Source organism: Nansenia antarctica (genome assembly GCF_963989245.1).
Source record: "Nansenia antarctica genome assembly, chromosome: 8".
Taxonomy (NCBI): Eukaryota; Metazoa; Chordata; class Actinopteri; order Argentiniformes; family Microstomatidae; genus Nansenia; species Nansenia antarctica.
The window spans coordinates 15,004,935-15,030,935 of NC_137678.1; the positions used below are offsets into that span (position 1 = coordinate 15,004,935).

Genomic DNA, 26,001 nt, shown 5'->3' on the forward strand with positions numbered 1-26,001 from the left:
AGATGTGTCAATGTGGTCTCCCCTGAGGGAGATGTGACAAGAGGGAGATGTGTCAACCAAAATATGATCAAAAGCATGATCATATTAGTGTTGACTGTCCACGTGGCATGAGTGTCCCACCTCTTTTGGTAGGCGCAGCAGAATGTCTTTACAGCGCTGCATGCAGGCCACAGCCTCTTGGTGATTCTCCTGAGCCACTGCCTGCATGGGGATACAATACACCATAAGCTATCAGTACATAAGGTGCAACCAGGACATAAGGTGCAGCTTGAAGTCAGCTGAGCTTCAGTTTCCTGTTCTCATAGCTGGATAATACATAATTTCCCTGCTTCGCACCTCATCCTGACTGCCGGTGTGTGTGAAAATGTCACTCTAAGAGTTGCCAAATTTCCCAAGAACAAATTAATTAATTATTAATTAATTTACGTATCGAGCCGCATGCAACTGAGCTTACGGATTCTGCTTGGTACGACAGCACTCGGAGCAGGTCCTTCTCCACGTCTCCTTTGGATGTGTTATTATCCAATCCGTCGTCACGGGACGTCAGCCGGCAATACAGCGCCTCCAGGCTCTGAGAACACAACACACACCGGTGAATACAGTGTTTTAACTTCTCTATAGTTCTCTATAAACACCTGTATGAGCTAACCCAGTGTGTAGACCAGTCCACCTGTATGAGCTAACCCAGTGTGTAGACCAGTCCACTTGTATGAGCTATGCCAGTGTGTAGACCAGTCCACTTGTATGAGCTAACCCAATGTGTAGACCAGTCCACCTGTATGAGCTCTGAGAACATAACACACACCAGTGTTTTAACTTCTCTATAGTTCTCTATAAACACCTGTATGAGCTAACCCAGTGTGTAGACCAGTCCACCTGTCTGAGCTAACCCAGTGTGTAGACCAGTCCACCTGTATGAGCTCTGAGAACATAACAGTGTTTTAAGCTCTCTATAGTTCTCTATAAACCCCTGAATGAGCTCACCCAGTGTGCAGTCCACCTGTATTTAACTTCTCTATAGAGTAAGCGAAGTCATAAGCACATTGAGCTCACTGCTGATTGTTGTGTGAAGCTGCTGTGGCTTGAGGTATTTAAGCTTGCTTACGTTGACAGCCAGCTTTAAGAAGTGGTCAGCCAGCAGAGGTTTCTTACAGTCCAGCCAGGTTCTTCCTATCTTGCTGGCCATCTAGAAGGAAAGGTGAAAATGTCAGTATTTGAGAGTAATCATCACAGCCAATGGCTCTGCAGTGATTGAGTTCATGGTCGTGAGATGTTCCACTAACCAGGATCTGTTTGCGAACACTGCCCTCTGTTGGATTCTCTGGTTCACAGGAGTACATGAGTCGGCACGCTACATGACGCACTGACAAGACTGAATAGACTGAATAGAGGGAGCAAGACAGATAGAGGGAGAATAGCTGTGATTGGATGGCATGGATCACGTGATTGACTGTAATTAACCATATTAATAATAATTGTAAAAATTGCATTATGCGATCTGCTCATAATTATTTAGTATGATTTATGTGAGCGTGTTACATGTACAGTAGTTTAATTCGCACATGCTTGTTCAGATGGGTAAAACGAATAAGTAATAATAACATGTCTTAGTGGCTAAATCCAGATCATCTGTAAGACTTCCAGATGCTACATCTTGCAGATACATGGAGTGGCCATCGTCATTGTTACCTTTTACTTTCTGCTCTTCATTTATGGCTGTACCCACACGTTTGGCAACTGCCCAATTCCACAGCTGGATGGCGCTCTCTTCAAGCTGGAAACAATTTAATTTTGTAACCTTTATTTTAACATGGAGTCCCATTGAAACCAAGGACTCTTTTACGAGGGAGCCCTGAATGCACATTATTTACAACAGTTACAAACATTTTAATAATACATTTTCAAAACATTTTAAAACACAATCAGGAAAAACAATCACAGATTTCAACAAAGAAACATATTCAACATTCAACATCAACATTTGAGCAGTGAGTTGTACCGGTGAGGTGTACCGATGAGGTGTACCGGTGAGGGGTACCAGTGAGGTGTACCAGTGAGGTGTACCAGTGAGGTGTACCAGTGAGGTTCACCAGTGAGGTGTACCAGTGAGGTGTAATGAGGTGTACCAGTGAGGTGTACCAGTAAGGTGTACCAGTGAGGTGTACCAGTGAGGTGTATCAGTGAGGTGTACCAGTGAGGTGTACCAGTGAGGTGTACCAGTGAGGTGTAATGAGGTGTACCAGTGAGGTGTACCAGTGAGGTGTACCAGTGAGGTGTAATGAGGTGTACCAGTGAGGTGTACCAGTAAGGTGTACCAGTGAGGTGTACCAGTGAGGTGTAATGAGCATAGACGGATCATGAAAAAATGGGCCCCTGGGCCTGGACGTGTAGAAAGGCCCCCCCCTCCCCCCCCCCCCCCCCCCTCCCCAGCGCAAACACTTTTTTTTTTTTTTGAGCGCAAGTAAACACAATGCCAACAGCATATAAGACATAGCCTACGTTCACCTGCATCTCAACAGGTTTTACAGCGGAGGAACACTCAAAGCCAACAGCACAATAACTAGAAAGAAATCACATGTATTTCAACGACACAGGATTTACAACACAGGCATGCCACACTCAATTGAAGCCAACAACAGTACATTAACAAAATACACCGCTTTCAAACAAAAACAATTGGCAACACTATGGTGTCATATATAGCAACCACAGGATGGCTTTATAAGACTAAATTAATCATAAAATAGTCTTACCTTATGCAATGCATTTTTTCCTGGCTCTGCTTCGTGCAAAATCATCCACGATATCATTAAAGTCCAGTGATTTGGTCAGTTCGCTCTCAATTGCCATGAGAGAAAGAGCCTTGAGACGGTGTTGCGTCATTTTAGTCCGCAATTCGTTTTTAATCCTGGACAGCACAGAGAATGACCGCTCCCCATCGCAATTGGTTACAGGCAGAGTAAAAAATAGCCGCAGCGCAACATAGACATTTGGAAACATAGATTGCAGGCCACAATCGATAATTACGCGGAGTAGTCCTTGTGGGCTTTTATCATCTTCAGCCTTAATAAAAGATCTGAGCTGAATTAGTTAATCGGCTAAACTGTCATCTAGGTCAGATGGGTATGCAGATGCCAGAACTTTTGCCTTTCCAATGAGTGAGGTTACCCAGTTACAGTAGGACATTTTCTACCGGCATCCCTGCGACAAGAAATGCAAAGGGCCCCCTGATCTCTGGGGCCCCTGGGCCTGGGCCCGGTAGGCCCGTTCAGTAATATGTCTTTGGTAATGAGGTGTACCAGTGAGGTGTAATGAGGTGTACCAGTGAGGTGTAATGAGGTGTACCAGTGAGGTGTAATGAGGTGTACCAGTGAGGTTCACCAAAACTAAAAGCGGTTTCAAATTATTCTTGTTTTTTTCAGCAATTAGTCATTCAGCACCAATTTCAGTTCAACACATTTTCCCCAGATTTTTTTTCTTTCTGAGTTCACCATCTAACACCTGAGACTGTGCTATGTCCAGGTCTAAAGCCAGATTAATGCACATTTAGAATTAGTCTACTTCACTTATTGGAGGGGCGAAATTCATCCTATTCACTGAAATGACTGACCTCCAGTTATACAATCAGGCATGCACAACAGTCACATATGGGCACCTTTATATGGTTTAACCAAATTAATTAATTCTAATATACACCAATACACGTACCTGGGGATCCAGTGGTTCTGGGAAGAACACTGCCGTTTCACAATACAGCTTCTCAATGACTTCACCTGTGTTAGCTTGCTGTTTGTGCAGCAGGTGCTCTGTGAGACCTTTAATAACACAAACAGAAGAGCGATCATGAGAAACCATTATAACAGAGAAACAATGACAACAGACACATTCCGTTAGAAATGATGGACAGAATAATGGTGGTCGCCACAGGACGTGGTTGATTTAAGGCAGAGCCCATTGCTGTGCCTCTAAATAATTACTTACTAGCTGATTTCGAAGGAAGGCATGGCTTATAAATACACTAAATATGTGTTAAACTTGACACTTTACTGTCGAGTCAACAATGAGGAGCCCAGTGGTCAGTGCTAGCACAGCAGGCTAACACGGTACGTCAGCTAGCTACAGTAGCCGGTGTCGTTAGTTAGCCACGGCTAGCTTACTCTTTCGTTGCTATCTGGTTAAATTAATTGAGCTTATTGAGAAGAAAATATTGAGTATAAATAGTTAAGCAACTCACATTTCACGTTTGATACAATGCTCTCCATCTTTTAAAAAAAATAGAAACGGAGCTACAAAGCTAGCAAGTCTGTGGTGAAAGGCGAAGGTGACGTGAGTGCAGGGTTGCCAGATGGGATTGACACTTTCCATCCTAACTACAGTCTAAAAACCGCTAAATCCACAATTTCTTGTCAGAATTGTATTTATTTATTATTTGTTTAATTACTATTGGGCAGGTGCCCATCTCCTGCCACTAAACTGTATGTCTGTAGCCAATGATGTTTGTAAAAATAAAAAAAACAAAAAAAAACTGCACAACATTGTATGTAGCTACTAGGGTGTGTGTTTTTGTAACTTTCAGGCACTGACATTATTGATACCGCCTAAATGCTATTTATCCAGCGCAACCCGCCCAAAAGCTTATTTCCCGGCCCAGTGTGATCAACAGTATCCCATTCGGCGGTAGCCCGCCCCATCTGGCAACCCTGCCTGCCATGTCCCACCCACTTTTTGAAAATTGTAGCTTCCAAGAGATTTCATACGGAATGTTTGCTTTACTATTTCTGATTTCATGAAAATCAGGATCCAGGGATGGCTGGTATCAATGGGCTAGCAGGGCTAAGCCCCCCCCTATATTTTACAATAAATATGAGAAGAAAAAAACTAAAGTTTCAGAATAAAAGTCCGGGGGAAAAAAAGTTTCAGAATAAAAGTCTGCAGGTTCCAGAATGTCTTGTAGAAAGACGTCATATAAGTTGACAGTTTGTTGTTTTTGAGAAATGTGAATTGTACATTGAAAGTGAATATCTAATAGCTTGTTTTATTGAAAAAGAAAGTGTATGTCTGCAGATTTGTATATAAAGAACCTTTCGCTTGATATCACCAGTCTTAGCCATCATTTCAGAAGGTAGAAATACTACACTGTGACTCGTAATGTTGTATGTGTACCGATAGTGGCCTGTAGGGGCGCTATACCAGCTACTGCATGTTGAATGTACAACGTGACCAATAAAGCAGTTTGATGAATGGCGACCAAGTGTGTGTGTGCACATTGATACATGGTACCAGGAGTGGGGTGACACTAGCCTACAAAGATGAATAACATTCGGTCGCCGGACGAGTTGAAGTTAAGTGGAAATGTCCACGAGAACTGGAAAGCTTTCAAGCAAAGTTTTGAGCTGTACGTGTTGGCAATCGGTCTGGAAGAGGCGAAACATGAACGTCGAAGGGTAGCACTGCTTCTCACAGTGGCAGGCAGAGCCGCGAGGGACGTTTTCAACACGTTTCGGTTTCCTGAGGGCGATGACCAAAAGTATGCAGCAGTGCTAGCAAAGTTTGAGGAATATTGCACACCTAGGAAAAATGAGACGTACGAACGGTATGTTTTTCGCAACAGAGTACAGGCCGAGTCAGAATCCATTGAACAGTTTGTCACGGACTTGCGTCTGAAAAGCCAGTCGTGCAACTTTGGCACATTGTGTGACTCGCTAATAAGGGATCAGGTCGTCATCGGCGTTGTCGACAAGAAGGTGAGAATGCAACTGCTCAGAGAATCCAATTTGAGCCTGGAGAAGGCAGTACAAATCTGCCAGGCGTCAGAGAGCGCCAAGATGCAGCTCAAGTCATTCGAGCCCGAACCAGCATCGGTGGACGCGGTGCATGAGAGAGTGCATGAGAGGGCCGCTAGCAGGTGGAACAGCAAAGGAAAGTCCCGCGCGCCCAGGCCCACAAAGGACACAGACTGTGACAGATGCGGGGGCAGACATGCAGCGAATAACTGCCCGGCTTACGGTGTGGACTGTCGCAAATGCGGTAGGAAGAATCACTACGCCCGATGCTGCCTGTCAAAGAAAGTACAGGTGGTGCAACAAGGCAGCGACACGACCGACACAGACGAGGATGACGAGAAGTGGTTCGTGGGAACTGTGGAGAACGAGGACAATAAGGAGGAGTGGATAGCCAATCTGGAAATCAATGGAACGACAATTCCTCTGAAATTGGACACGGGGGCTCAGGTGAACATACTGACGATGAAAGACTTTAATAAACTGTACAAGAAGCCAAAAGTGCATGTGAAAAAGGTTAATCTGAGAACGTACAATGATGAACCGATTCCTACAAAAGGGGTATGTAGGGTCACACTGTCAAGGAAAGGGCACTCTGTTAATGCTATGTTTGTGTTGGTTGAGGGTGATAGACAGACCATATTAGGTCTGAAATCCTGTGAGAGATTGGGCCTCATCAAAAGAGTGCATGTAATTGACAGGTCTGTAGTGACACCTAGTGGTGCAGCTGAGGAACAGCATGAGACTGTAGCTGACACAGAAAAAATAAGGAAGCAATATAGAGACGTCTTCGGTGGTATAGGATGCCTACCTGGGCAGTACAGAATCCAGTTAAAAGCAAATGCGGAACCTGTCATCCACCCGGCAAGGAAGGTGCCGGTGACCCTTAAAGCTAGGCTGAAAGCAGAACTACAAGCCCTTATAGAGAAGGGCATAGTGAGGAAAGTAGAGGAACCGACTGAGTGGGTCAGTTCTCTGGTGATAGTTGAGAAAAAGAATGGTGACTTGAGGCTCTGTATAGACCCAAAAGACCTGAATAAGTGGATCAAAAGAGAACACTACAAACTACCAACTAACTCAGACATAACTAATGCTATGGCAGGCGCGCGTTTCTTTTCTAAGTTAGACGCATCATCAGGGTTCTATCAGATCGTTCTAGACGAAGACAGCTCCAAACTGTGTACCTTTAACACACCATTTGGAAGGCATTGCTTTCTCCGCTTACCGTTTGGGATATGCTCAGCTCCAGAGGTGTTCCACAAAACAGTGCAGCAGCTGTTTGATGGTATGGAGGGTGTGGGTGTGTTTATTGACGACATAGTGGTCTGGGGCACAACAAAAGAAGAACACGACGAGAGGCTACGCGGGGTGCTAGAACAAGCACGTAAAGCAGGGCTTAAACTGAACAAGTCGAAATGTGAGTTTGGGGTGACAGAGGTTACTTACCTAGGTGACAAGTTGTCCGCGGAAGGGATACAGCCTGATCCAGAGAAAATAAGGGCAATAGTAGAGATGCCAGCGCCAAAAGATAAAACAGACCTGCAAAGAGCATTAGGGTTAGTCAACTACATGGGGAAGTTCATACCAAATCTGTCTGCAAGCTCAAAGGCCCTCCGTAGTCTACTGGAAAAGCAAAACGAATGGCAGTGGGAACACGAACATGCAAATGAGTGGGAGGTGTTAAAGGCCAACCTGATCAAAGAGCCGGTGTTAAAGTACTATGATGTTGACAAACCGGTCAAAGTCTCTACTGATGCATCCAAAGAGGGTCTCGGAGCGGTGCTGCTCCAACGACACGGCACAGAATGGTTTCCCGTCGCTTACGCATCCCGAACGATGTCATCTGCAGAGCGCAACTATGCGCAAATTGAGAAAGAGACATTAGGCGTGGTTTTCGGATGTGAAAAGTTCCATGAATATATCTACGGCAGGGAAATAATACTAGAGACTGATCACAAGCCGCTTATTGCCATTTCCAGAAAGCCACTTGGAGATGCACCGCCACGCATCCAGCGTCTCATGTTACGGCTACAGAAGTACCACATGACGCTCGAGTTCACTCCAGGAAAGTACTTAATAGTGGCAGACGCTCTCAGCAGAGCGAGTTTGAGTGACACGGGCCCGAGCAGGAGGTGCAAATCCATGTGGACTGTGTGAAGGCCCAGCTGCCTGCATCAAATGAGAAATGGGCCCAGTTCGCGCAGGAAACAGCAAGCGACAGAGAGTTGCAGGAGGTCATAGCGGCCATCCTCTCACCAGGAGATGAGGCCAGGATACTGCCAAGTCCGTATCGTCACACTAGAGATGAACTGACAGTGATCGACGGGGTACTCCTTAAAGGTAACAAAATAGTAGTTCCCGGCTCCATGAGACCAGAGATGGCTAAGTTAGCACATGAGGGCCATTTGGGAATAGAGAAAAGCAAGAGGCGGGCTCGTGAGGTACTGTTTTGGCCATACATGAACAGAGATATTGAGACTGTAGTACAGCGATGTGGGATTTGCCAACAGCATAGATATATGCAGCCTAGAGAGCCGCTTCTGCCTCATAGCAAACCAACCGAGCCATGGGAAAAAGTAGGTGCAGACTTATTTCAGCTGAAAGGGAGAGACTATTTAATCATAGTGGACTACCATTCAAACTATCCAGAGTATGCGCTGTTGTCTGATACCACAGCAAAGCAAGTGATCGCTCATTCTAAGTCTATTTTCGCAAGGCACGGTATTCCAGTGACTTTAGTAAGTGATAATGGGCCGCAGTTTAGCTGCCAGGAGTTCGCAGAGTTCGGAAAACAGTATGGATTCAAGCATGTAACCTCAAGCCCACTGTACCCGCAGTCAAATGGTCTAGCGGAAAAGGGAGTGCAAATCGTGAAACGACTGCTAAGGAAAGCAGCGGAAGCGGGTGAGGACCCGTACCTGGCAGTCCTCAACTACAGAGCATCACCGCTGGAAGGTGGCCGCTCACCAGCAGAGTTGCTGATGAACAGGAGGCTCAAGACAAAGCTGCCGTCAGCAGAGCACCTGCTCCAGCGCGCTGACCACCGCACACAGAGAGAGCACCGGTCCACACAGAGAGAGGACCGGTCCAAACGTGCCTATGACAAAAGAGCACGGCCCTTGGGACCTCTTGAACGAGAGGACCTAGTGAGAGTCAGATGCGAAGGAAGATGGGGACCGGTCGCACAGGTCCTTAAAGAGACTGCTCCAAGATCATACGAGGTACTTACCGAGAATGGCAATACAATCCGCAGGAACCGGAGACACCTGTTGAAGATTCCACGCCCAGAACCACAGCCTGCAGAGAATGGCAATGACAGGGAGACTCCGGGAGAGCAAATAGAAGGGGGGCATACTCAATCAGACACGGACAGCCCTCCTGTCGAGTCACCCTCCCCTGGGGTGGAGCGGGTTCAAAGGCCGAGTAGGTCCATTGTCAAACCTAGGAGACTTGTAGAGGAGTGCTAATAACACGCACAGAAAGGGTGGGTTTATTATTTTTATTTAATTTTTTATTGCGGACTTGGAGTTCTGTTCTCAGGGTCATTACTGTTTGTTTCTGGACTCAGGTTATTTGTGAATTGATGCTGTATGGTTCCATTACAGTTTGTTTTCAATGAAAAAAAAAAAAAAAAAAGGGAAGAGTTAAGAGAAGTGTAATAATTGTACTGTTTAGAGTACCGTTACATTGTTTATTTGTACAAGCTGGAGAGTACATCTTGAGAATTCTAGTACGTATGCTAAGCTATAGATATCGACTTGTAATATCTGTGAACTGTTATTCTCTGAGATCAACTTCATCTTAATCCTTAGAAAAAGGGAGATGTACCGATAGTGGCCTGTAGGGGCGCTATACCAGCTACTGCATGTTGAATGTACAACGTGACCAATAAAGCAGTTTGATGAATGGCGACCAAGTGTGTGTGTGCACATTGATACAGTATGTATGTAATGTTAATAAATAATAGGCACAAACTGATGTTGCAAAAGGTCAAAACTATAGCTGCATTTACTTCCCTGTGTTTAAATGAGTCCTCTTGCTCTTCTATATTTGACCTACTCCACATTTTCATAGCCTTATCGTAACATGTATTCTTACCAGTAGAAGCTAGTCAAAACCATATAATTTACTGCTTTTTATAAAGTGATAAAAGTAATATTGAGCAGAATTAAGTTCAGCCTACTGGTCCGGCCCTCCACAATAGTCCCGGTTTCTCATGTGGCCCATTGTGAAAATGAATTGCCCACCCCTGGTATAGACCCTAGGCCTAATGGATTTATTAGCCCCCCCACTCAGTATCATTACCAGCCGCCACTGTCAGGATCTGTTTAATGAAATATGAACAATACCAGATAATAGTTGATCTCTTGAGTTGCAATCTAGCTGCCTAAAGTTGGCTAGTTTTAATAGGACTTTAAGTAGAGTATCTCATAAAGGACATAGCAAGTCTTTGTACTTTTTTCCCATAAGTATACAGGATGAATGAATAAATAAAGAATAAACAAATTAGGCCTCTAGATGACCCTAGAGGTGCCATAGGTCTTGTTCAAATATGTAGAAATATGTAGAAACATGTCAGTAACATTTGAGAGCTAGCTTTCAATTTAAGTGAAGAAATGCGATTGCTGTTTCTAGAGATCTGTACTGATTTTGTAAAAAAAAAAAAAAGAAAAGATTCTCTCCTATTTCCAATGATAACCTTTGGTGCAATATGAACATGCGGCCACAAGATGGTGTATTTTAAACCTGGGGCCTTGGGGATGAATAGTTTGTTATTGTCAATAACCAATTCCCATACACACCTTTAACCTTAACCCTAGCCTTAACCATAACCCTAAATTTAGGACAATTGTTATGAGCAGCAATCAAAAACAAACCACTGAACATGATCCTTCTTGGATAATATGTAAGTAAACTACTGCATACATCAATAGACTTCCCAGAACCTCAGTGCCACTGTGTGAGAAAGGGGCTTTTGAAAGAGACATATCGTTTACACTCCATATCCACCATGGTCCCTTGGTCACCGGTCAGGGCAGGGCCTCCTCCTTGAAGAAAGTCTTTGTTGCTATAGTACTGTTCCTTTTACTAAGACCTTATTGTTGAACCAGAGGAAAGACCGCAAGCTGCTTGTATAGAGTGGGTCAGCGCCTCGTATTGTGTTTTGAACACCAGATTCTAAAATAAAACGTCTTAAAACCTACTCCTTTCAGCTCTCAGCTTCCAGCAATTGTTCCAGCTGGAGTCTTATCTAGCTGCCCTCCTGGCCCAAGGGGAATGTGCCCAGCTCTGAGGACTGATCATACAAATTAACATATCATACAGTACAGCACTGAGAGGGTCACATTAGGTGGAATGGGGCACGGCATATGACCACACAAATATAGGCTACTTGCCTGGTTTCTTACTGTACATGGATACAATTTTGAAAGACATTTGTTTTTCAGTGTTCCACAAAGTCAGTTATGTATAGAGCCTCTTCCTCTCTCCCCGTTTTCTTCACAGTGAGATGTGTCCCAATATTTATTCTGCGCAGAAAAGACAGTAATTATTGCTTCTTTTTACAATATTCCTTCCCTTAACAGAACTAAAAGCCCTTGCATCAGTTGAGATCATTTCTGTGGAGTTCCTTATTGCAACACTGCAAAACTTTCCTCTGTTCAATATTAGAGGAAGAGGATGTACTGTACATGAGGAAAAATGTGTCTCCACCATATTTGACAGATGAGGTGGTATGCTGTGGCAGTTCCTTTTTTCCTTCACACTTACTCTTGCCATCACTCTAGTACATCTTTGTTTCATCTTTCCACTTTCAGACCTTTTTGACCTTTTCCCATAACTTTGCAGCCTCATTTAGATACTTTTTAGAAAACCATGACCTGGCCATTGTGAATAATTATTTGGTCTTCCACAGTAGTCTTTTCATTGGCTTACAAGGGGGTTTGCCATTTCTTTCCTTTTAATCAAACTGTTGTTGTTTCTATGTTTAAGGTTTTGGCTAGGTTTCTGATATGTCTGCCTCATAATGGCTTCCCTGAATATCATGTATGTCTTTTTGGCCTTCATGTTGACAGACACCAATAGCCGACTCCAAAGGCAAAGCCTAGAATCAATACAAGACATTTGCTGCGTTTGTAAATACGCTCTGGAAATCTGATTACCACTCATGGAATGCCTCTTCTCCAAACAAATTACGTGGTCCCTTTATGACGTTGAACCCAGTGTACACTTTGGCGCTCTCAGAGCGAATTTACGAACGCAGCCATTGAGAGCTCTCTTATGACTGCACAATTAGACATGGTCTTTATTGTCATTGCTACAGTACAGGTACCAAACAACGAAATGTAGGAAGGGTGGCTCCCCTGGTGTTAGGAAAGGAAAAAAAACACTTTTAAAACAATCACAAGAAGGGAAGGAGCTGGTTTACATAAATAAAGGCTATGTACACTATCTACTATACTATACTGTACAGATAGACGACTAGGGTTGTCATATTGCACAATAGTGTTATTGCACATTTATTTAAAGTGTCGCAGTTTGCAGGCTTGAAATGTACATATTTGTGCCTCAGCACTACACCTGATTTTTTCAGTCCAGCAGCTGCCATCAATCCGTCCAGACTGTCCAGTCTTTTCGAGGGCAGCCGGGTAAAGTGTTCGTACCCAGGGTGGGTTGGGTCCCTGGAGATCTTGGAGGCCTTCCTGAGACAGCGTGTGTTGTACAGCTCTTCCAGAGAGGGGAGGGGGGCGCCGGTGATCTTCTGTGCTGTTCTCACGACTCTCTGTAGCGCATTTCTCTCCTCGGTTGTGCAGCTGGAGAACCAGTTGCAGATGCCGTAGGTGAGGATGCTCTCCAATGCGCCGCGGTAGAAGGTCACCAGTATCTCCTGCTTGCTGTGTTCCTTCCTGAGGACTCTCAGGATGTATAGCCGCTGTTGTGCCTTCTTGATGGTGGCTTTTGTGTTGTCCTTCCAGATCAGGTCATCCCGCATGTGCATCCCCAGGAATCGGAGGGTTGAGACTCTCTCCACGCTCTCTCCGTCGATGAGCAGGGGCTGGATCTCGGACTTTTTCCTCCTGAAGTCTATGATGATTTCCTGGGTCTTTGACTTGTTCAGCAGCAGGTTGTTAACCTTGCACAGCTTGCTCAGTTGCTCTACCTCATCCCTGTACGCCGCCTCGTCCCCCCCCGAGATGCATCCCACCACGGTGGTGTCGTCTGCAAACGAGAGCGTGAGAACTGGTTGAAATGCGTGAGTCTCACGGTGATTGCGTGAGACTTGGCAGCTCTGCTAGCTAATAAGCTAACACTTGTTTGGCTAGTGTAGTAAACACACACACACACACACACAGACACACACAATAACTTGTGAACAACACAACAAACAAAACCACGCTAAGTCAGCTAACAAAAACAAACAAATAAAGCTAGCTAGTTAACATAAAGCTAACAATAAAGCTAGCTAGTAAAGCTAACACCTGTGTGGCCTAGTAAACACTCCCTAATACAGTGAGTAAATAACGCATTACAACTCGCTACATATGGCAGACCTTAGTATCATACTATAGTGTATTATATCCTCGGCCACTGGCTGGTTTTGTGGCGCTGTTCCGACTTTCAGTACTTCAGCAAACGAACTAGTCTCCGAAGACTAGAAGAAGTCTGGCAAACGCATTGCTTTCAGACAGTTTTCACCGATCACTGTTTATTTTAATTCTCGAATTGCTATGAGAGAATAATAGTATACTTTTATACTTCAGCTCCTACATGAACTAAAAAGGACACGTAACCTAGATGAACACTAACACTATGCTCTCGTAGTCTACCATCTGAAACACAAAAACGTTGTCAGAAGTGGGGTTCGAACCCACGCCTCCAGTCTCAAGTCATTATCCCTCAAGTGCAACTCTTGAGACTGGCGCCTTAGACCTCTCGGCCATCCCGACAATTGTAAATCAATTAAAGAACTGAGCTGAATAAGACATTAAACCTTTACTGTCACACCAGACAGACACGATAATACAACAGCTGTATACACTTGCTATACGTGTAATTACCTGAATATATCTGGCAAATGATATGTTTTATAATATGACAAGCACACATGCCATTGAGTAGACTATGAACCGAAGGAATGTACAGCTGAATGAGCATATGAATGTGCAATAACACTATGTGCAATATGACAACCCTCGGGTACATAAGGTTCAGAGATAGGAAATGTTAGGATATGTATAGCATAGCATAGAGTACAGCACAGTGTTTTATTTGTATAGTATAGTGGATAAATCATGTGGATTATGATGCAAGTGATCAAAAATGTATAGCTAACACTGCCATAGGCTACCATGTATAATCACATGGTGACTCATTTGACCTGGGCAACTGAGGGCTTCCCAGGTTCATGAATATTAAAATATTTCAAGAATTTGAATGTATTAATGTATATACTACAGTCTTACTACATTTCATTATCAGTATGTACATGTCTATGGTCTGATTCCTTCTCCTCCTCTGCAGTTAATACTTATTGTAGCCTACAGTTTACGCAAAACCTTAACCGTAATAATGAGGTCAAGTTAGTCAAGACATAAAATGTAATGTTCAACTAAGCTGAAAATGAAAGCCATTCAAGAGCTGCACATTGTCACTGTAGTTTGTCCTGAGCAAGTGACGTTGCGTCCTTCCTCTGTTTCAAAGACTCCCACCGCGTGGACTGCAAGCAGTGCTGAGTACGGGGGCGGGATGTGACATTCTCTCAGACAGTAACAACAGTTGCACATGAATTAGGCCACACTAAGCATTGTGGAGGGGAGAGATGGTTTGCTTGGTTCTGAATTTAGTTGAGTGTTCTTTAAGCCAAGGCTTTTGTTGTTTTCAAAAATAACTTTCAAGAATCAGGCACTTATTGCAACGCTTGTTAAAATTCCAAGAGAAACGCCGCACGGTCGCACCTGCCCTGGGGGACTTCTCATCTGCCTCTTCAGTTGCAAATGCACTGTGCAGCGAAAACAGCGCAGGAGAGCTCTGCCGCTAAACGCGCAGTGGGATACGTGGAAAACTGCTGATTTCTTTCACTTTCATCAAAGGACCTTTTTCGGGGATTAAAACAGTATTTGAGATCACTTGGTTCCAGCCAAGAAAGGGACGATTTATTCCATTATTTTTGGAACCATTATCTGAGACGTATTGATACTCATCCAACTATTTGGCTCGTTCTTTTTGGATGAGTATGGATTTTATTGGGGAATCATCTGCGGATGACAGAATGTCCCCGTTTAACTGCGCGAAGCTGGCAGTTGTTCTCTTTCATTGCATCACATCTGTCAGCGGTAAGATCTGTTACATTATCCAATGGGTTTATTACTTGGCTACTTCATGAAGACCGCTAAATAATATTATATCTGTGTCATTTAGGGTAAGCTACTATTTTGGTGATCTGTGTGCCTGTGTACCTATCCGGTTTAACTGAATAGATATCTGAGGCTTCACTTTAAGCGTCGACCATGTAACCGCAGGGTCCCCGGTTCGAATCCGGCCGGGGACATATCCTGCATGTCATCCCTCCACTCTCTCTCACCCATCCTTCCTGTCTAATTCTCCACTTTATCTATCAATAAAAATGAAAAATATGAGTGGGACTGCCCCACTCAGAAAAAAAGAAAAAAAAGAAAAAAAAGAGAAAGCCGACTAGCTAAATGTTTGGATGAGAAAGCAGACTGGCTAAATGTTTGGATGAGAAAGCAGACTGGCTAAATGTTTGGATGAGAAAGCAGACTGGCTAAATGTTTGTGGTCTTTGTTTTGCTCCAGGGAAGGTTTCCACAAAGCTGTTCTTCACCATCGCTGGTTTAGCCGGCCTCTTGGTTTGCTTCTTCGGACACCGTTTCTTCAAATGTGGTGAGTGGTGGAGACCACGTCCATTAACTAGAACAGCCATGAGTAAAGAAAAGTGTTATATCTTTGCACACGATCACATTTCAGGACCCTCCTTTCATGACTTTTCCTAGATATGTGCATTCTACAATCCAGTATCCTTACATTTTCAAAATCACATCAGGATAAGCTAATATAAAGCTATTTTGCCGTTTTTCTGTGTAGGAAGCAGGCTAATTTACAAGCGGCCAACTAGTGGTCGTTGTGTGTAAATACAGGGTTCCCGCGCTGGTCTTAAAAAGCCTTAAGGTCTCAAATCCAGCAATCCAATCCATAAGGCCTAAAAAGGCAACATTTTTTTTTCAATTATTCGGCCTAAAAATGACGTGCTAGGTCTTAAAAATGAGATCCTGCAAGGAAATCAGTCCGACCACATCTATTAATGCAGAAATGAATCAAGCTGGAACCAAAGAAATGCCAATTCGCTTCCTTTTTTGTCTGTATGGCAGTGAAATCCCTAATTTCATCACCTCGCGAATAGGTCTAACATTCGATTCAAAGAGGTCTAAAAAGAAAAGCCTGTAAATAGCAGCTTGAGCACTGTTACCTCTTTTAGTAGGTAAAAAGGCACAGCTGTTCTAGTAAGGCAAGGAGTTGTCTGAGTTGGCCCACACAGCATTAAGGCCGGTTTAGGCTTCTGCGTAAAGTCGACGCCGTAGGCTACGCGTAAGCTTACGTAGTCCCGCATGACCGTGCGTAGCCTTGACGTGCTCCTCTCAAAAAATCTAACCACGCGTCAGAGCGCACGTAACCGTAAGCTCTGTGATTGGTCCGCTTGGTAGAACATGATTCAGACAAGATTCCGACTCTCTCGTCGCCCAAAATGCGGAAGTCATGACAGAAATGTCATTCACCTTTTCTGTAATTACTTATTAATAACGATTTGAAAAATTATGCTAACCATCGTATTATCTTAGTTTAATGTCATTTCAATGCATCATAGAACTTTTATATACAACAAACATAACAACAAAAAGATCGCTATTATGCCGCTTTGAGCTTTGAGCTCCGTTGAGTTCCTAACCGGAAGAGGCACAGCACAGGGGCTGAAAACACACTGCCACCTAGCAATGTGACGGTGTAATTGCAGCGCGGACCAACGTCGAACTATAAACTTGGAGAGCCCTCGCGTAGTCTACGGCGTAGCCGCACGTAAATTCGACGCAGAAGCCTAAACCGGCCTTCAGGGGGAAACTAATTAGGAAGTAAAGACTTTGTATTAATCATCTCAAGATGTTATCAGAGGACCAGTAATAAACGACTACAAGCACATCAGTAACAAGCTAACTGCTCACAAAATGCTGTATCCAAGTTATTAATGGTTTGTGAAAGTACAGGTTCGATTCAAAGTTCATGGCAGAGCATGGAAATAAGGGCAGTACTGTAGGTCGAAGGTCTTGTTGTGGCTAAAGATAGTGAAGTATAAAAAAAAACAGACTCCCAAATGAAGCAGTCAACTAGCTAGCTAGATGGCTAGGAAAGTACTGTAGCTAGCTAAGTGGTCATGGCTGAAGGAGAGCCATGTTGCCCTGGATACAAAAATGCCAGGAAAAAAACACACAATATTACAATTCAGGCAGTTGAGGTGATGGGTAGCTACTATAGCAGGTTTTAATTTTACAATATTATGATATTACAATTTCAGAGGATCTCCTGTTACTCCTCTGCTGTGCTGCAGACCAGCAACGGATTTTGCATGTGATGTTGACGGGTGTCTGGTGTGTTCTTGATTGTGCGCACTTCCTTGAACTTAACTAGTTCCCTGAACTCAAGAACGTCCTTGAGCTAAACCTATTTGCCGCTAGTGGCAACACTGTGTTCATATCCATTTAATTATCCTCATTCTCTCTTTCTTTCTCATCTCATAGAGCTATTTTGTATGGGCTTTGGCTTTGCAGCGTTCTCCTTCTTCGTCCTGATCACAAAAACGACACCTCTGGAATATGACAGTAAGTCGTTTGAATGAAGTATTAGAATGTAAACGTTCATTTTTTCTAGCCATGTCTTTGTTGTGCTCGCCCCCTCCTAAAGCAGCCAGCTGGATATGGAGATGAAGGATGGTGCTGTTTCCATAGTAAACATTTGCTCTCCAAATCATATTTAAAGTTACATTAGGCCTTTATTTTTATTATTTTTATTTTGCCATTTAGCAGACGCTTTTATCCAAAGCGACTTACAATTACGAATTACAGGGACATTCCCCCTGGAGTAACTGAGGGCTAAGTGCCTTACCCAAGGGCCCACTAGTAGTGGTGTGGCTTCAGGCGGGATTTGAACTCACAACCTTCCGATCCCAAGTCCAACTCACTATCCACTAGACCACCACTACCCCCTAGTCCAGTGGTCTTCAACCGGGGGTCCGCGACCCCTAGGGGGTCCGCAGAGGTACTGCAGGGGGTCCGCCAAATTTTTTCAGAATAATTAAAAATGTTCACCAAAATAATTTGTGACAATTAAAAAATATAACAAAAGTTAAATTGAGTAAACTACAAGCATTAATAGGCAATAATAATCTACTTTTGACAAAAAACTATTTACAATAAAAATTTACTATTTACTATTTGCATTATGGGTAATGACCCGAGGCACTGTTGAAGCTGAGTGTTGATTAAACTGGTTGAGTTAAACGTGCGCAAGTTGTCCGAGTCCACATTATTAGTTACTACTATTAATTAGTGAAGCAGGATGGATAAATTTGTAACAGTAACGAGACCTCGAGCTCGAGATCCAACGGCTAGGCCTACTCCTTCCACCTCGGCCCCAGCAGCGCCTGCCCCAGGGGCAGATAAACGCAAAAGAGAAAAGTCCCGAAAATATTCAGAAGTGTACCTACAGTTTGGATTTACTTTCATAGAAACCGAAGGAGTGGAATTGCCGGTGTGTGTTGTTTGTGCGGCGACGCTCTCAAACGAAAGCATGAAGCCATCAAAGCTGCAACGACACTTTGAGACGAATCATGGCCACTTACAAGATAAAGCACTGGACTACTTTCAGGCTCATCTGCACTCTCTCCAAGGCCAACAGACAATGATAAGAAAATCTGCGAAAGTCGGTGAGCTTGCTTTGAAAGCCTCATATCAAGTTGCTCTTCGCGTTGCCCAGTGTAAAAAGCCATACACAATTGCAGAAGATTTGATATTGCCTGCGGCCACTGATATGTGCAAGACCATGTTTGGGAATGATGGATATGGATATGCAGAAAAGTTGAAGACTATCCCATTGTCAGACACAACAATTGCTCGGCGAATTGGTGAAATGGCATCGGATGTGAGGGTGCAGTTAATTGAGAAATTACAAACGGCGGAGGCATTTGCACTCCAATTGGATGAATCAGTGGACATGTCCAAAGACGCACAGCTCTTGGCATTTGTGCGCTTTGTTGACCAAGACGAAATGTGTGAAGAGTTCTTGTTTTGTAAGAAGCTTCCTGAACGCACAACAAGTGCTGAAATTTTCAAAGTGATTGATGACTTTTTCGGTGAAAATAACGTACGTTGGGCTAAGTGTGTTGCGGTGTGTACCGACGGTGCGCGCGCTATGACTGGGCAAAAGAGTGGACTGATGGCGCTTGTCAGAAAAGTCGCCCCCAAAGTGATGTGGACTCACTGCATGCTGCACAGAGAATCCCTCGCCGCTAAAGAAATGAGTGCTGAGTTTGCCGATGTTATGGACACTGTTGTAAAGGCTGTACATTTTATTAAGAAGAGTGCCCTACAAACTCGCCTCTTCGCTTCTTTATGCGCCGCTACAGGAGAGGAACACACAGCGCTCCTTTACCATTCAGAAGTCAGATGGCTTTCCCGTGGATCCGTATTGGCACGAGTATTTGAATTACGCACAGCTATCCACGAATTTCTAATTGGCCAAAACCGCGCGGAGCTGGCTGCGCATTTCATCGACAATGCCTGGGTCTTTAAACTGGCATATCTGGTGGACGTTTTCACAGAGTTGAACCGGCTGAACAGTTCTATGCAGGGCCGCAATACACACGCCATTCAGCTGTATGATAAGATGGAAGGCTTCCTGAAAAAAACGAAAAGATGGAGAGAGCGCGTCAGGGGAGATAACATCTCCATGTTTCCATCAGTGGAGGAGTTGGCGGATTCCGCGGTGATCTCGCCTGACGTGAAACGCGCAATTGGTAATCACTTGGAGGCACTTGAATGGCAATTCGAAAAATATTTTTCTGAGACTGAGTCCTGGAGAAAGGACAAGACCTGGATACAGTTTCCTTTCAAAGAGAATGCACCCGACGGCTCAAATCTGACAGCCGCTGAGGAAGATCAGCTGATCGACCTGTCCACAGATAGTACACAAGCATGTGTACGAGTCAAAGCCACTGATCCAGTTCTGGATCCATTGCCAAAAATTCTTCCCACAACTGACAGCAAAGGCCATGGTGAGCCTCTTGCCTTTTGCAACCACATATCTGCGAAAGTGGATTCTCCTCTCTCACCCACCTGAAGAGCAAATACCGTTCAAGACTGCAGCCTGAGGATGACATGATGCTCTGCCTGACAACCTCCATCTCCCCCAGAATAGACAAGCTGTGTACCACCCAGCAGGGCCAGTTATCTCACTGAGGTGAAGCTAAATGTTTAATTGTTGAATAATAATAATAATAATAATAGAAAATATAAGCCTCATCAACAATAATAATAATAACCAATAATAATTATGCATGAACGTTTTATCAATCATAAACACATATAGGTTAATAACCCAGTAATTAGCCTGTTACTTATTAATTTTCCCTTGTGACCTGACCCCCTGCCTGTCTGCCGACTACTCCTCCTGTCTGACCCCCTGCCTGTCTGCCGACTACTCCACCTGCCTGCCGACCATTCTTCCTGCTTGATTCCCCACCTGTCTGCCGACCCTTCCTCCTGCCTGACCTCCCACCTGCCTGACGACCCACCTGCCTATTCCCATCAGCCTTGTTACTAGAAATAAACCTTTATTATTTAACTCTTACCTGTTCACCTGTGTCTGCGTTTGGGTCCTACCTCTGGTCGTGACAAAATAGGTTAATAAGGTGAATAAAGTTATTATAGGCCTTAAAATGTGACATTTAAAAAAATGTATTACATGTGGGGGTCCCTGTTCTGGTTGTCTCTCGTCCAAGGGGTCCTTGGGCTGAAAAGGTTGAAGACCCCTGCCCTAGTCAAAGAATGACTGAGTCCAATTGGTCCATTATTATTATTCTAGTTATAAAGCCTTGTCCCCCAGCTCCACCCAGCCCCCCCAGCTCCACCCTGTCCCCCCAGCTCCACCCTGTCCCCCCAGCTCCACCCTGTCCCCCCGTCCCCCCAGCTTCACCCTGTCCCCCCCCCCCCCCCCAGCTCCACCCTGTCCCCTCCCCCCCCCAGCTCCACCCCCCCCCCCCAGCTCCACCCTGTCCCCCAGCCCTGTGCTCCACACAGTCGACCGATTTCATAACTGATGGCGTCAACTAAGAAAGAGAGAGACCCATTCTGGACCAAAGTCACATGTCTCTCTTCCTCCCCCTCCCTCCTCCTCCCCCTCCTGCAGTGCGTCTGGCGCTGACGGCCGTGTTGGGCGTGGTCGGGGGCATGGTCCTGGTGATGAGCTGGTGGCGGTTCGGGTCGGTCATGTCCTGCGTGGTGGTGGTGGGCCTGGTCCTGGGCTTCCTCATCGCCTCCACCTTCCTCTTCACGCCTGTCGGTACGAGAGACAAACAGAAGCTTAAGTAACCAGGGTTCCCTTAGGGTCCTTGAAATCGTTGAATGTTTGAATTTGAGAAAAGAGAAAAATCAAGGTCTTAAAAGTTTTGGAAAATCGACATGGGGTCATTGAAAGTACTTGAATTCCCCTCTCTCTCTCTCTCTCTCTCTCTCTCTCTCTCTCTCTCTCTCTCTCTCTCTCTCTCTCTCTCTCTCTCTCTCTCTCTCTCTCTCTCTCTCTCTCTCTCTCTCTCTCTCTCTCTCTCTCTCTCTCTTACGGTGGCCGACAAGGGCAAACGCGCTGCAAAGACCAAAACAAATACATTAACAGCAAACGAAACGCGCTGCAAATACAGAAACGATACAAAGTCAAAAACACATACAACCCCCGACAACACATGCAACAAGAAAACGCTACAATACGGTGGCTGACAAGGGCAAACGCGCTGCAAATACCGGAAACGCGCTGCATACCGGAAACGCGCTGCAAATAGAGAAACGCGCTGCATATAGCTCACAACACAACGGAAGTGTAGAAAAACGCTGCAAATAGAGAAACGCGCTGCATATAGCTCACAACACAACGGAAGTGTAGAAAAACGCTGCAATTTAGTTCACAACACAACGGAACTGTTCTCACAACGGAAGTGTTCTGGGGGGGAACGATAAGTGGAACGGACCGGAGACGTGTTTTTGAAGTTCCGAAAAGCAGTTCTGAAGAGGTTGTGGAGTGAAGAGGCGACATAAAAGGTACATATTATATTTCTTATTTATGTCTGCAGATAACATGTGCTGTATTTCAAACCGAAGGGCTCATTCTATGCCCTACACCAGGGGTCGGCAATAGGCGGCCCGTGGGCCATTGCTGGCCCGTCACCAATAATATTTGGCCCAGCAGATTATTTTGAGAATCCAAATTTTTTTTTATTTTATTTTATTTTATAATAATATCGGACCGACAGTCCCACATATAGCGCCTATAATGTCCGAATAGAGAATCGAACTCCACCTGAATAATGCTTATTGTACTTTTATCCATGTTGAGAGTGAATGACACAGGGACAGACAATCAGGCAGCAAGGTGCAACGAAGCGCACTGACCCTGAACCCCTCAGAGTGAATCATAAGCAGGTGGACAACGCGTCACGGTGCTGAAATAGCCGACATACCGTGTGTGGTTTGAACAAAATAACACAAGCCATTCAAACGTAATGTTTACGTATATGTGACTGCAACACACATATGAACAGTAACAACGCAAATTCTGTTTAATTTTCTGAAAAACATTGAAAACAAAATCGGCGCAAACAAAAAGCATCTCCCATCGGTCAGTATTTGCTTGATATCTGGTGATATTGACGTCACTTTAATCCACAGGCAGTTCTCAAGGTTTTTATGCATCCATCGATCCCTCTCGTGCGTCTTTATCGCATTCATTGACGAAAAGGACGACTCGCATGTATAGAAAGGGAACATTGTGAGCACGGAAAATGTCTCTCACAACGGCTTTGCATTGATGAAACCAGGTAGGATGAACGTATAGTTCGCTGTCCATTCCTCTTTAAATGCCCTGTTTCCACCGTCAACTTTCCTCTTTAGACCTTTGGAGAGTGACATTATGTTTCTCTTGCTAGCAGGTTAAATGTTTGGCTAACTTCACCCAGCACGCAAACAACCAATCCAATAATAATAATGTGACCTTGTCTGGGAGGAGGGGGGAATAATTATCAGAATGAAACTATGTTACATAATTATTAGAATAAGTTAGGCTACGCTACATCGTCAGTCCACACATTTATTATTCAAAAATATGGAAAAGTGTGAAACTACGTTTCAACGTTGTTGAGAATCACAACACAAACTCGCTAGTCAAGCCAAAATACTGCAACATAATGGATTGGACAGCTACCTAGTTAACTAGAACACTACTTTACATTGTTAGCAGGTTCACAAAACAAGCTGTGTTAGTTGACTAGCGATGTGTACAGTCGAAAGAAAAGTCAAAGCATTAGAACGTGTCACATTTTTAAACAATCAATTACTTAAATTAGCCTTTGATTATGTTCGGGCCCGCCATCTAGTGGCTCAAAAAAAAATTGGCCCGAGGCCAAACCTAATTGCCGACCCCTGCCCTACACCCTACGAAGGGTTCGTAGAAGCTTGTGCAGTGGAGGGATTCTTTATTGGGAATTAGCCGTTGGATCGTATTCAGACATAACGTAGGCTGACAGTGAGCTAGTTAACAACAACCTGCTGTATGTGAGCTAGTCAACAACAACAACCTGCTGTATGTGAGCTAGTTAACAACAACCTGCTGTATGTGAGCTAGTCAACAACAACCTGCTGTATGTGAGCTAGTTAACAACAACAACCTGCTGTATGTGAGCTAGTTAACAACAACAACCTGCTGTATGTGAGCTAGTTAACAACAACAACCTGCTGTATGTGAGCTAGTCAACAACAACAACCTGCTGTATGTGAGCTAGTTAACAACAACAACCTGCTGTATGTGAGCTAGTTAACAACAACAACCTGCTGTATGTGAGCTAGTTAACAACAACAACCTGCTGTATGTGAGCTAGTTAACAACAACCTGCTGTATGTGAGCTAGTCAACAACAACAACCTGCTGTATGTGAGCTAGTTAACAACAACCTGGGCCCTATTCCACAAAGCTCGATAAAGTTCTAAGCCTCGATAAAGTTCTAAGCCTCGAAAATGTTAGCTTGCGTTCGGTGCCATCAATGTGGCTCAAATAATTCGCTGCTTGGTTGAGCTCCTTCTGAGTCAGATATAATTAGCCTGGTCCCGACCAGGCTAAAACACAGGCTATAGTCATCCGTGCGTCAAAAAAGGCTCACAGGCGGAAACTAAACCCTGAACGAAAGTTCCTCATGTGTCTTTTAGGAAATATTAGTTCCCACTTCACACAAGATAGATAGATTAGATAGTTTGATTAGATAGTTTGACTGTGTGATAGATAGATAATTTGATATTTTGAAAGTGTGATCGATCGATAGATAGTTTGATTGTGTGATAGATAACTTGATATTTTGAAAGTGTGATAGATAGATCAATAAAGAAAAGAGTGTAAAAAAAAAAAGAAGTAATTGTCTCAACTTGCATTGCCGTCATTACAGCGGTCTGGCTGGCGTAGTGGTTAAGGCTGCGGACTCGAGTTCCAAAGGTTGCGAGTTCGAGACTTGTCTAAGTCATTATTTTATTTTTTTTTACATTTAACCGAAGATTTCATGCAAAGGTTTCAAACACCATTGTAATCGTGTCAGTTCTTGTAAATTAGCCTGCACCATAATTTTATAGCCTACATACTTTTTTAGATGAGATTTTAGATTAGATTCAGACAACGAAATGCAGTAAAAAGTGCGCCTGAAGAGGGATTTGAACCACCGATATAAAATGACGAATAAATCCTATGGCAGCGGTCAATACCACTAGGCCATTGTGGCGATATGACGGTTTGTAGCCTGCTGCTGATATCACCACAGTAGTAAATATTCATTTATTAAAATATGAACATATAACAATAACTGGGGCTAGTATGACCTACGCATTTAATCGGTCAGCAATTTCTTGCCAAACCATTTCCCTCGCCTTGTTAATTGCGGCAGTATTGCACTATTTTACATCTTATTTTTCCGTCTTCATAAAAAATCAATAATTCGGAATGCTGCGCAAATGTAGTACCCCTGCAGAATGGAGTATCTTCATTTCGACAGATCGACTCTTCTGGGCTGCGTATGTCTGCGTGCACGCGCCCATATCGAAGATTTGTAAGCCTGTCTTCTGTGAACACTGATGACACAAGGCTGATCCTCATTCGAGGAATCACCTGAGGCTTGAAATCCAATCTCGAGTTCCCTGAGCGCCGCATTTATTTATAGCGCCGCTATACTGATCCACCTTTAGTGGAATGACCCCCTGCTGTATGTGAGCTAGTTAACAACAACCTGCTGTATGTGAGCTAGTTAACAACAACAACCTGCTGTATGTGAGCTAGTTAACAACAACAACCTGCTGTATGTGAGCTAGTCAACAACAACAACCTGCTGTATGTGAGCTAGTTAACAACAACAACCTGCTGTATGTGAGCTAGTTAACAACAACCTGCTGTATGTGAGCTAGTTAACAACAACAACCTGCTGTATGTGAGCTAGTTAACAACAACAACCAGGGCCATATTCCACTAACGGTGGCTTAATATAGCGGCGCTATAATTAAATGCGGCGCTCAGGGACCTCGAGATTGGTATTCAAGCCTCAGGTGATTCCTCGAATGAGGATCAGCCTTGTGTCATCAGTGTTCACAGAAGACAGGCTTACAAATCTTCGATATGGGCGCGTGCACGCAGACATACGCAGCCCAGAAGAGTCGATCTGTCGAAATGAAGATACTCCACTCTGCAGGGGTACTACATTTGCGCAGCATTCCGAATTATTGATTTTTATGAAGACGGAAAAATAAGATGTAAAATAGTGCAATACTGCCGCAATTAACAAGGCGAGGGAAATGGTTTGGCAAGAAATTGCTGACCGATTAAATGCGTAGGTCATACTAGCCCCAGTTATTGTTATATGTTCATATT

At 44.1% G+C, this 26,001-nt stretch overlaps 1 protein-coding gene across 1 annotated transcript in view; it reads right to left on the reverse strand.

The window, feature by feature from the left end:
* LOC308163905 (testis-expressed protein 11-like) overlaps positions 1 to 4,262 on the reverse strand; it is a gene marked incomplete at both ends in the record, with an annotated part of 14,670 nt that extends 10,408 nt beyond the window's left edge. Inside the window, 5 exons of the mRNA XM_080538080.1 lie at positions 121 to 201; positions 455 to 571; positions 1,106 to 1,186; positions 3,709 to 3,815; positions 4,235 to 4,262. Of these exons, the coding sequence (XP_080394206.1) occupies positions 121 to 201; positions 455 to 571; positions 1,106 to 1,186; positions 3,709 to 3,815; positions 4,235 to 4,262 (414 nt within the window). The remainder of the gene's footprint in view (positions 1 to 120; positions 202 to 454; positions 572 to 1,105; positions 1,187 to 3,708; positions 3,816 to 4,234) is intronic.
* Positions 4,263 to 26,001: the final 21,739 nt, after the last annotated feature.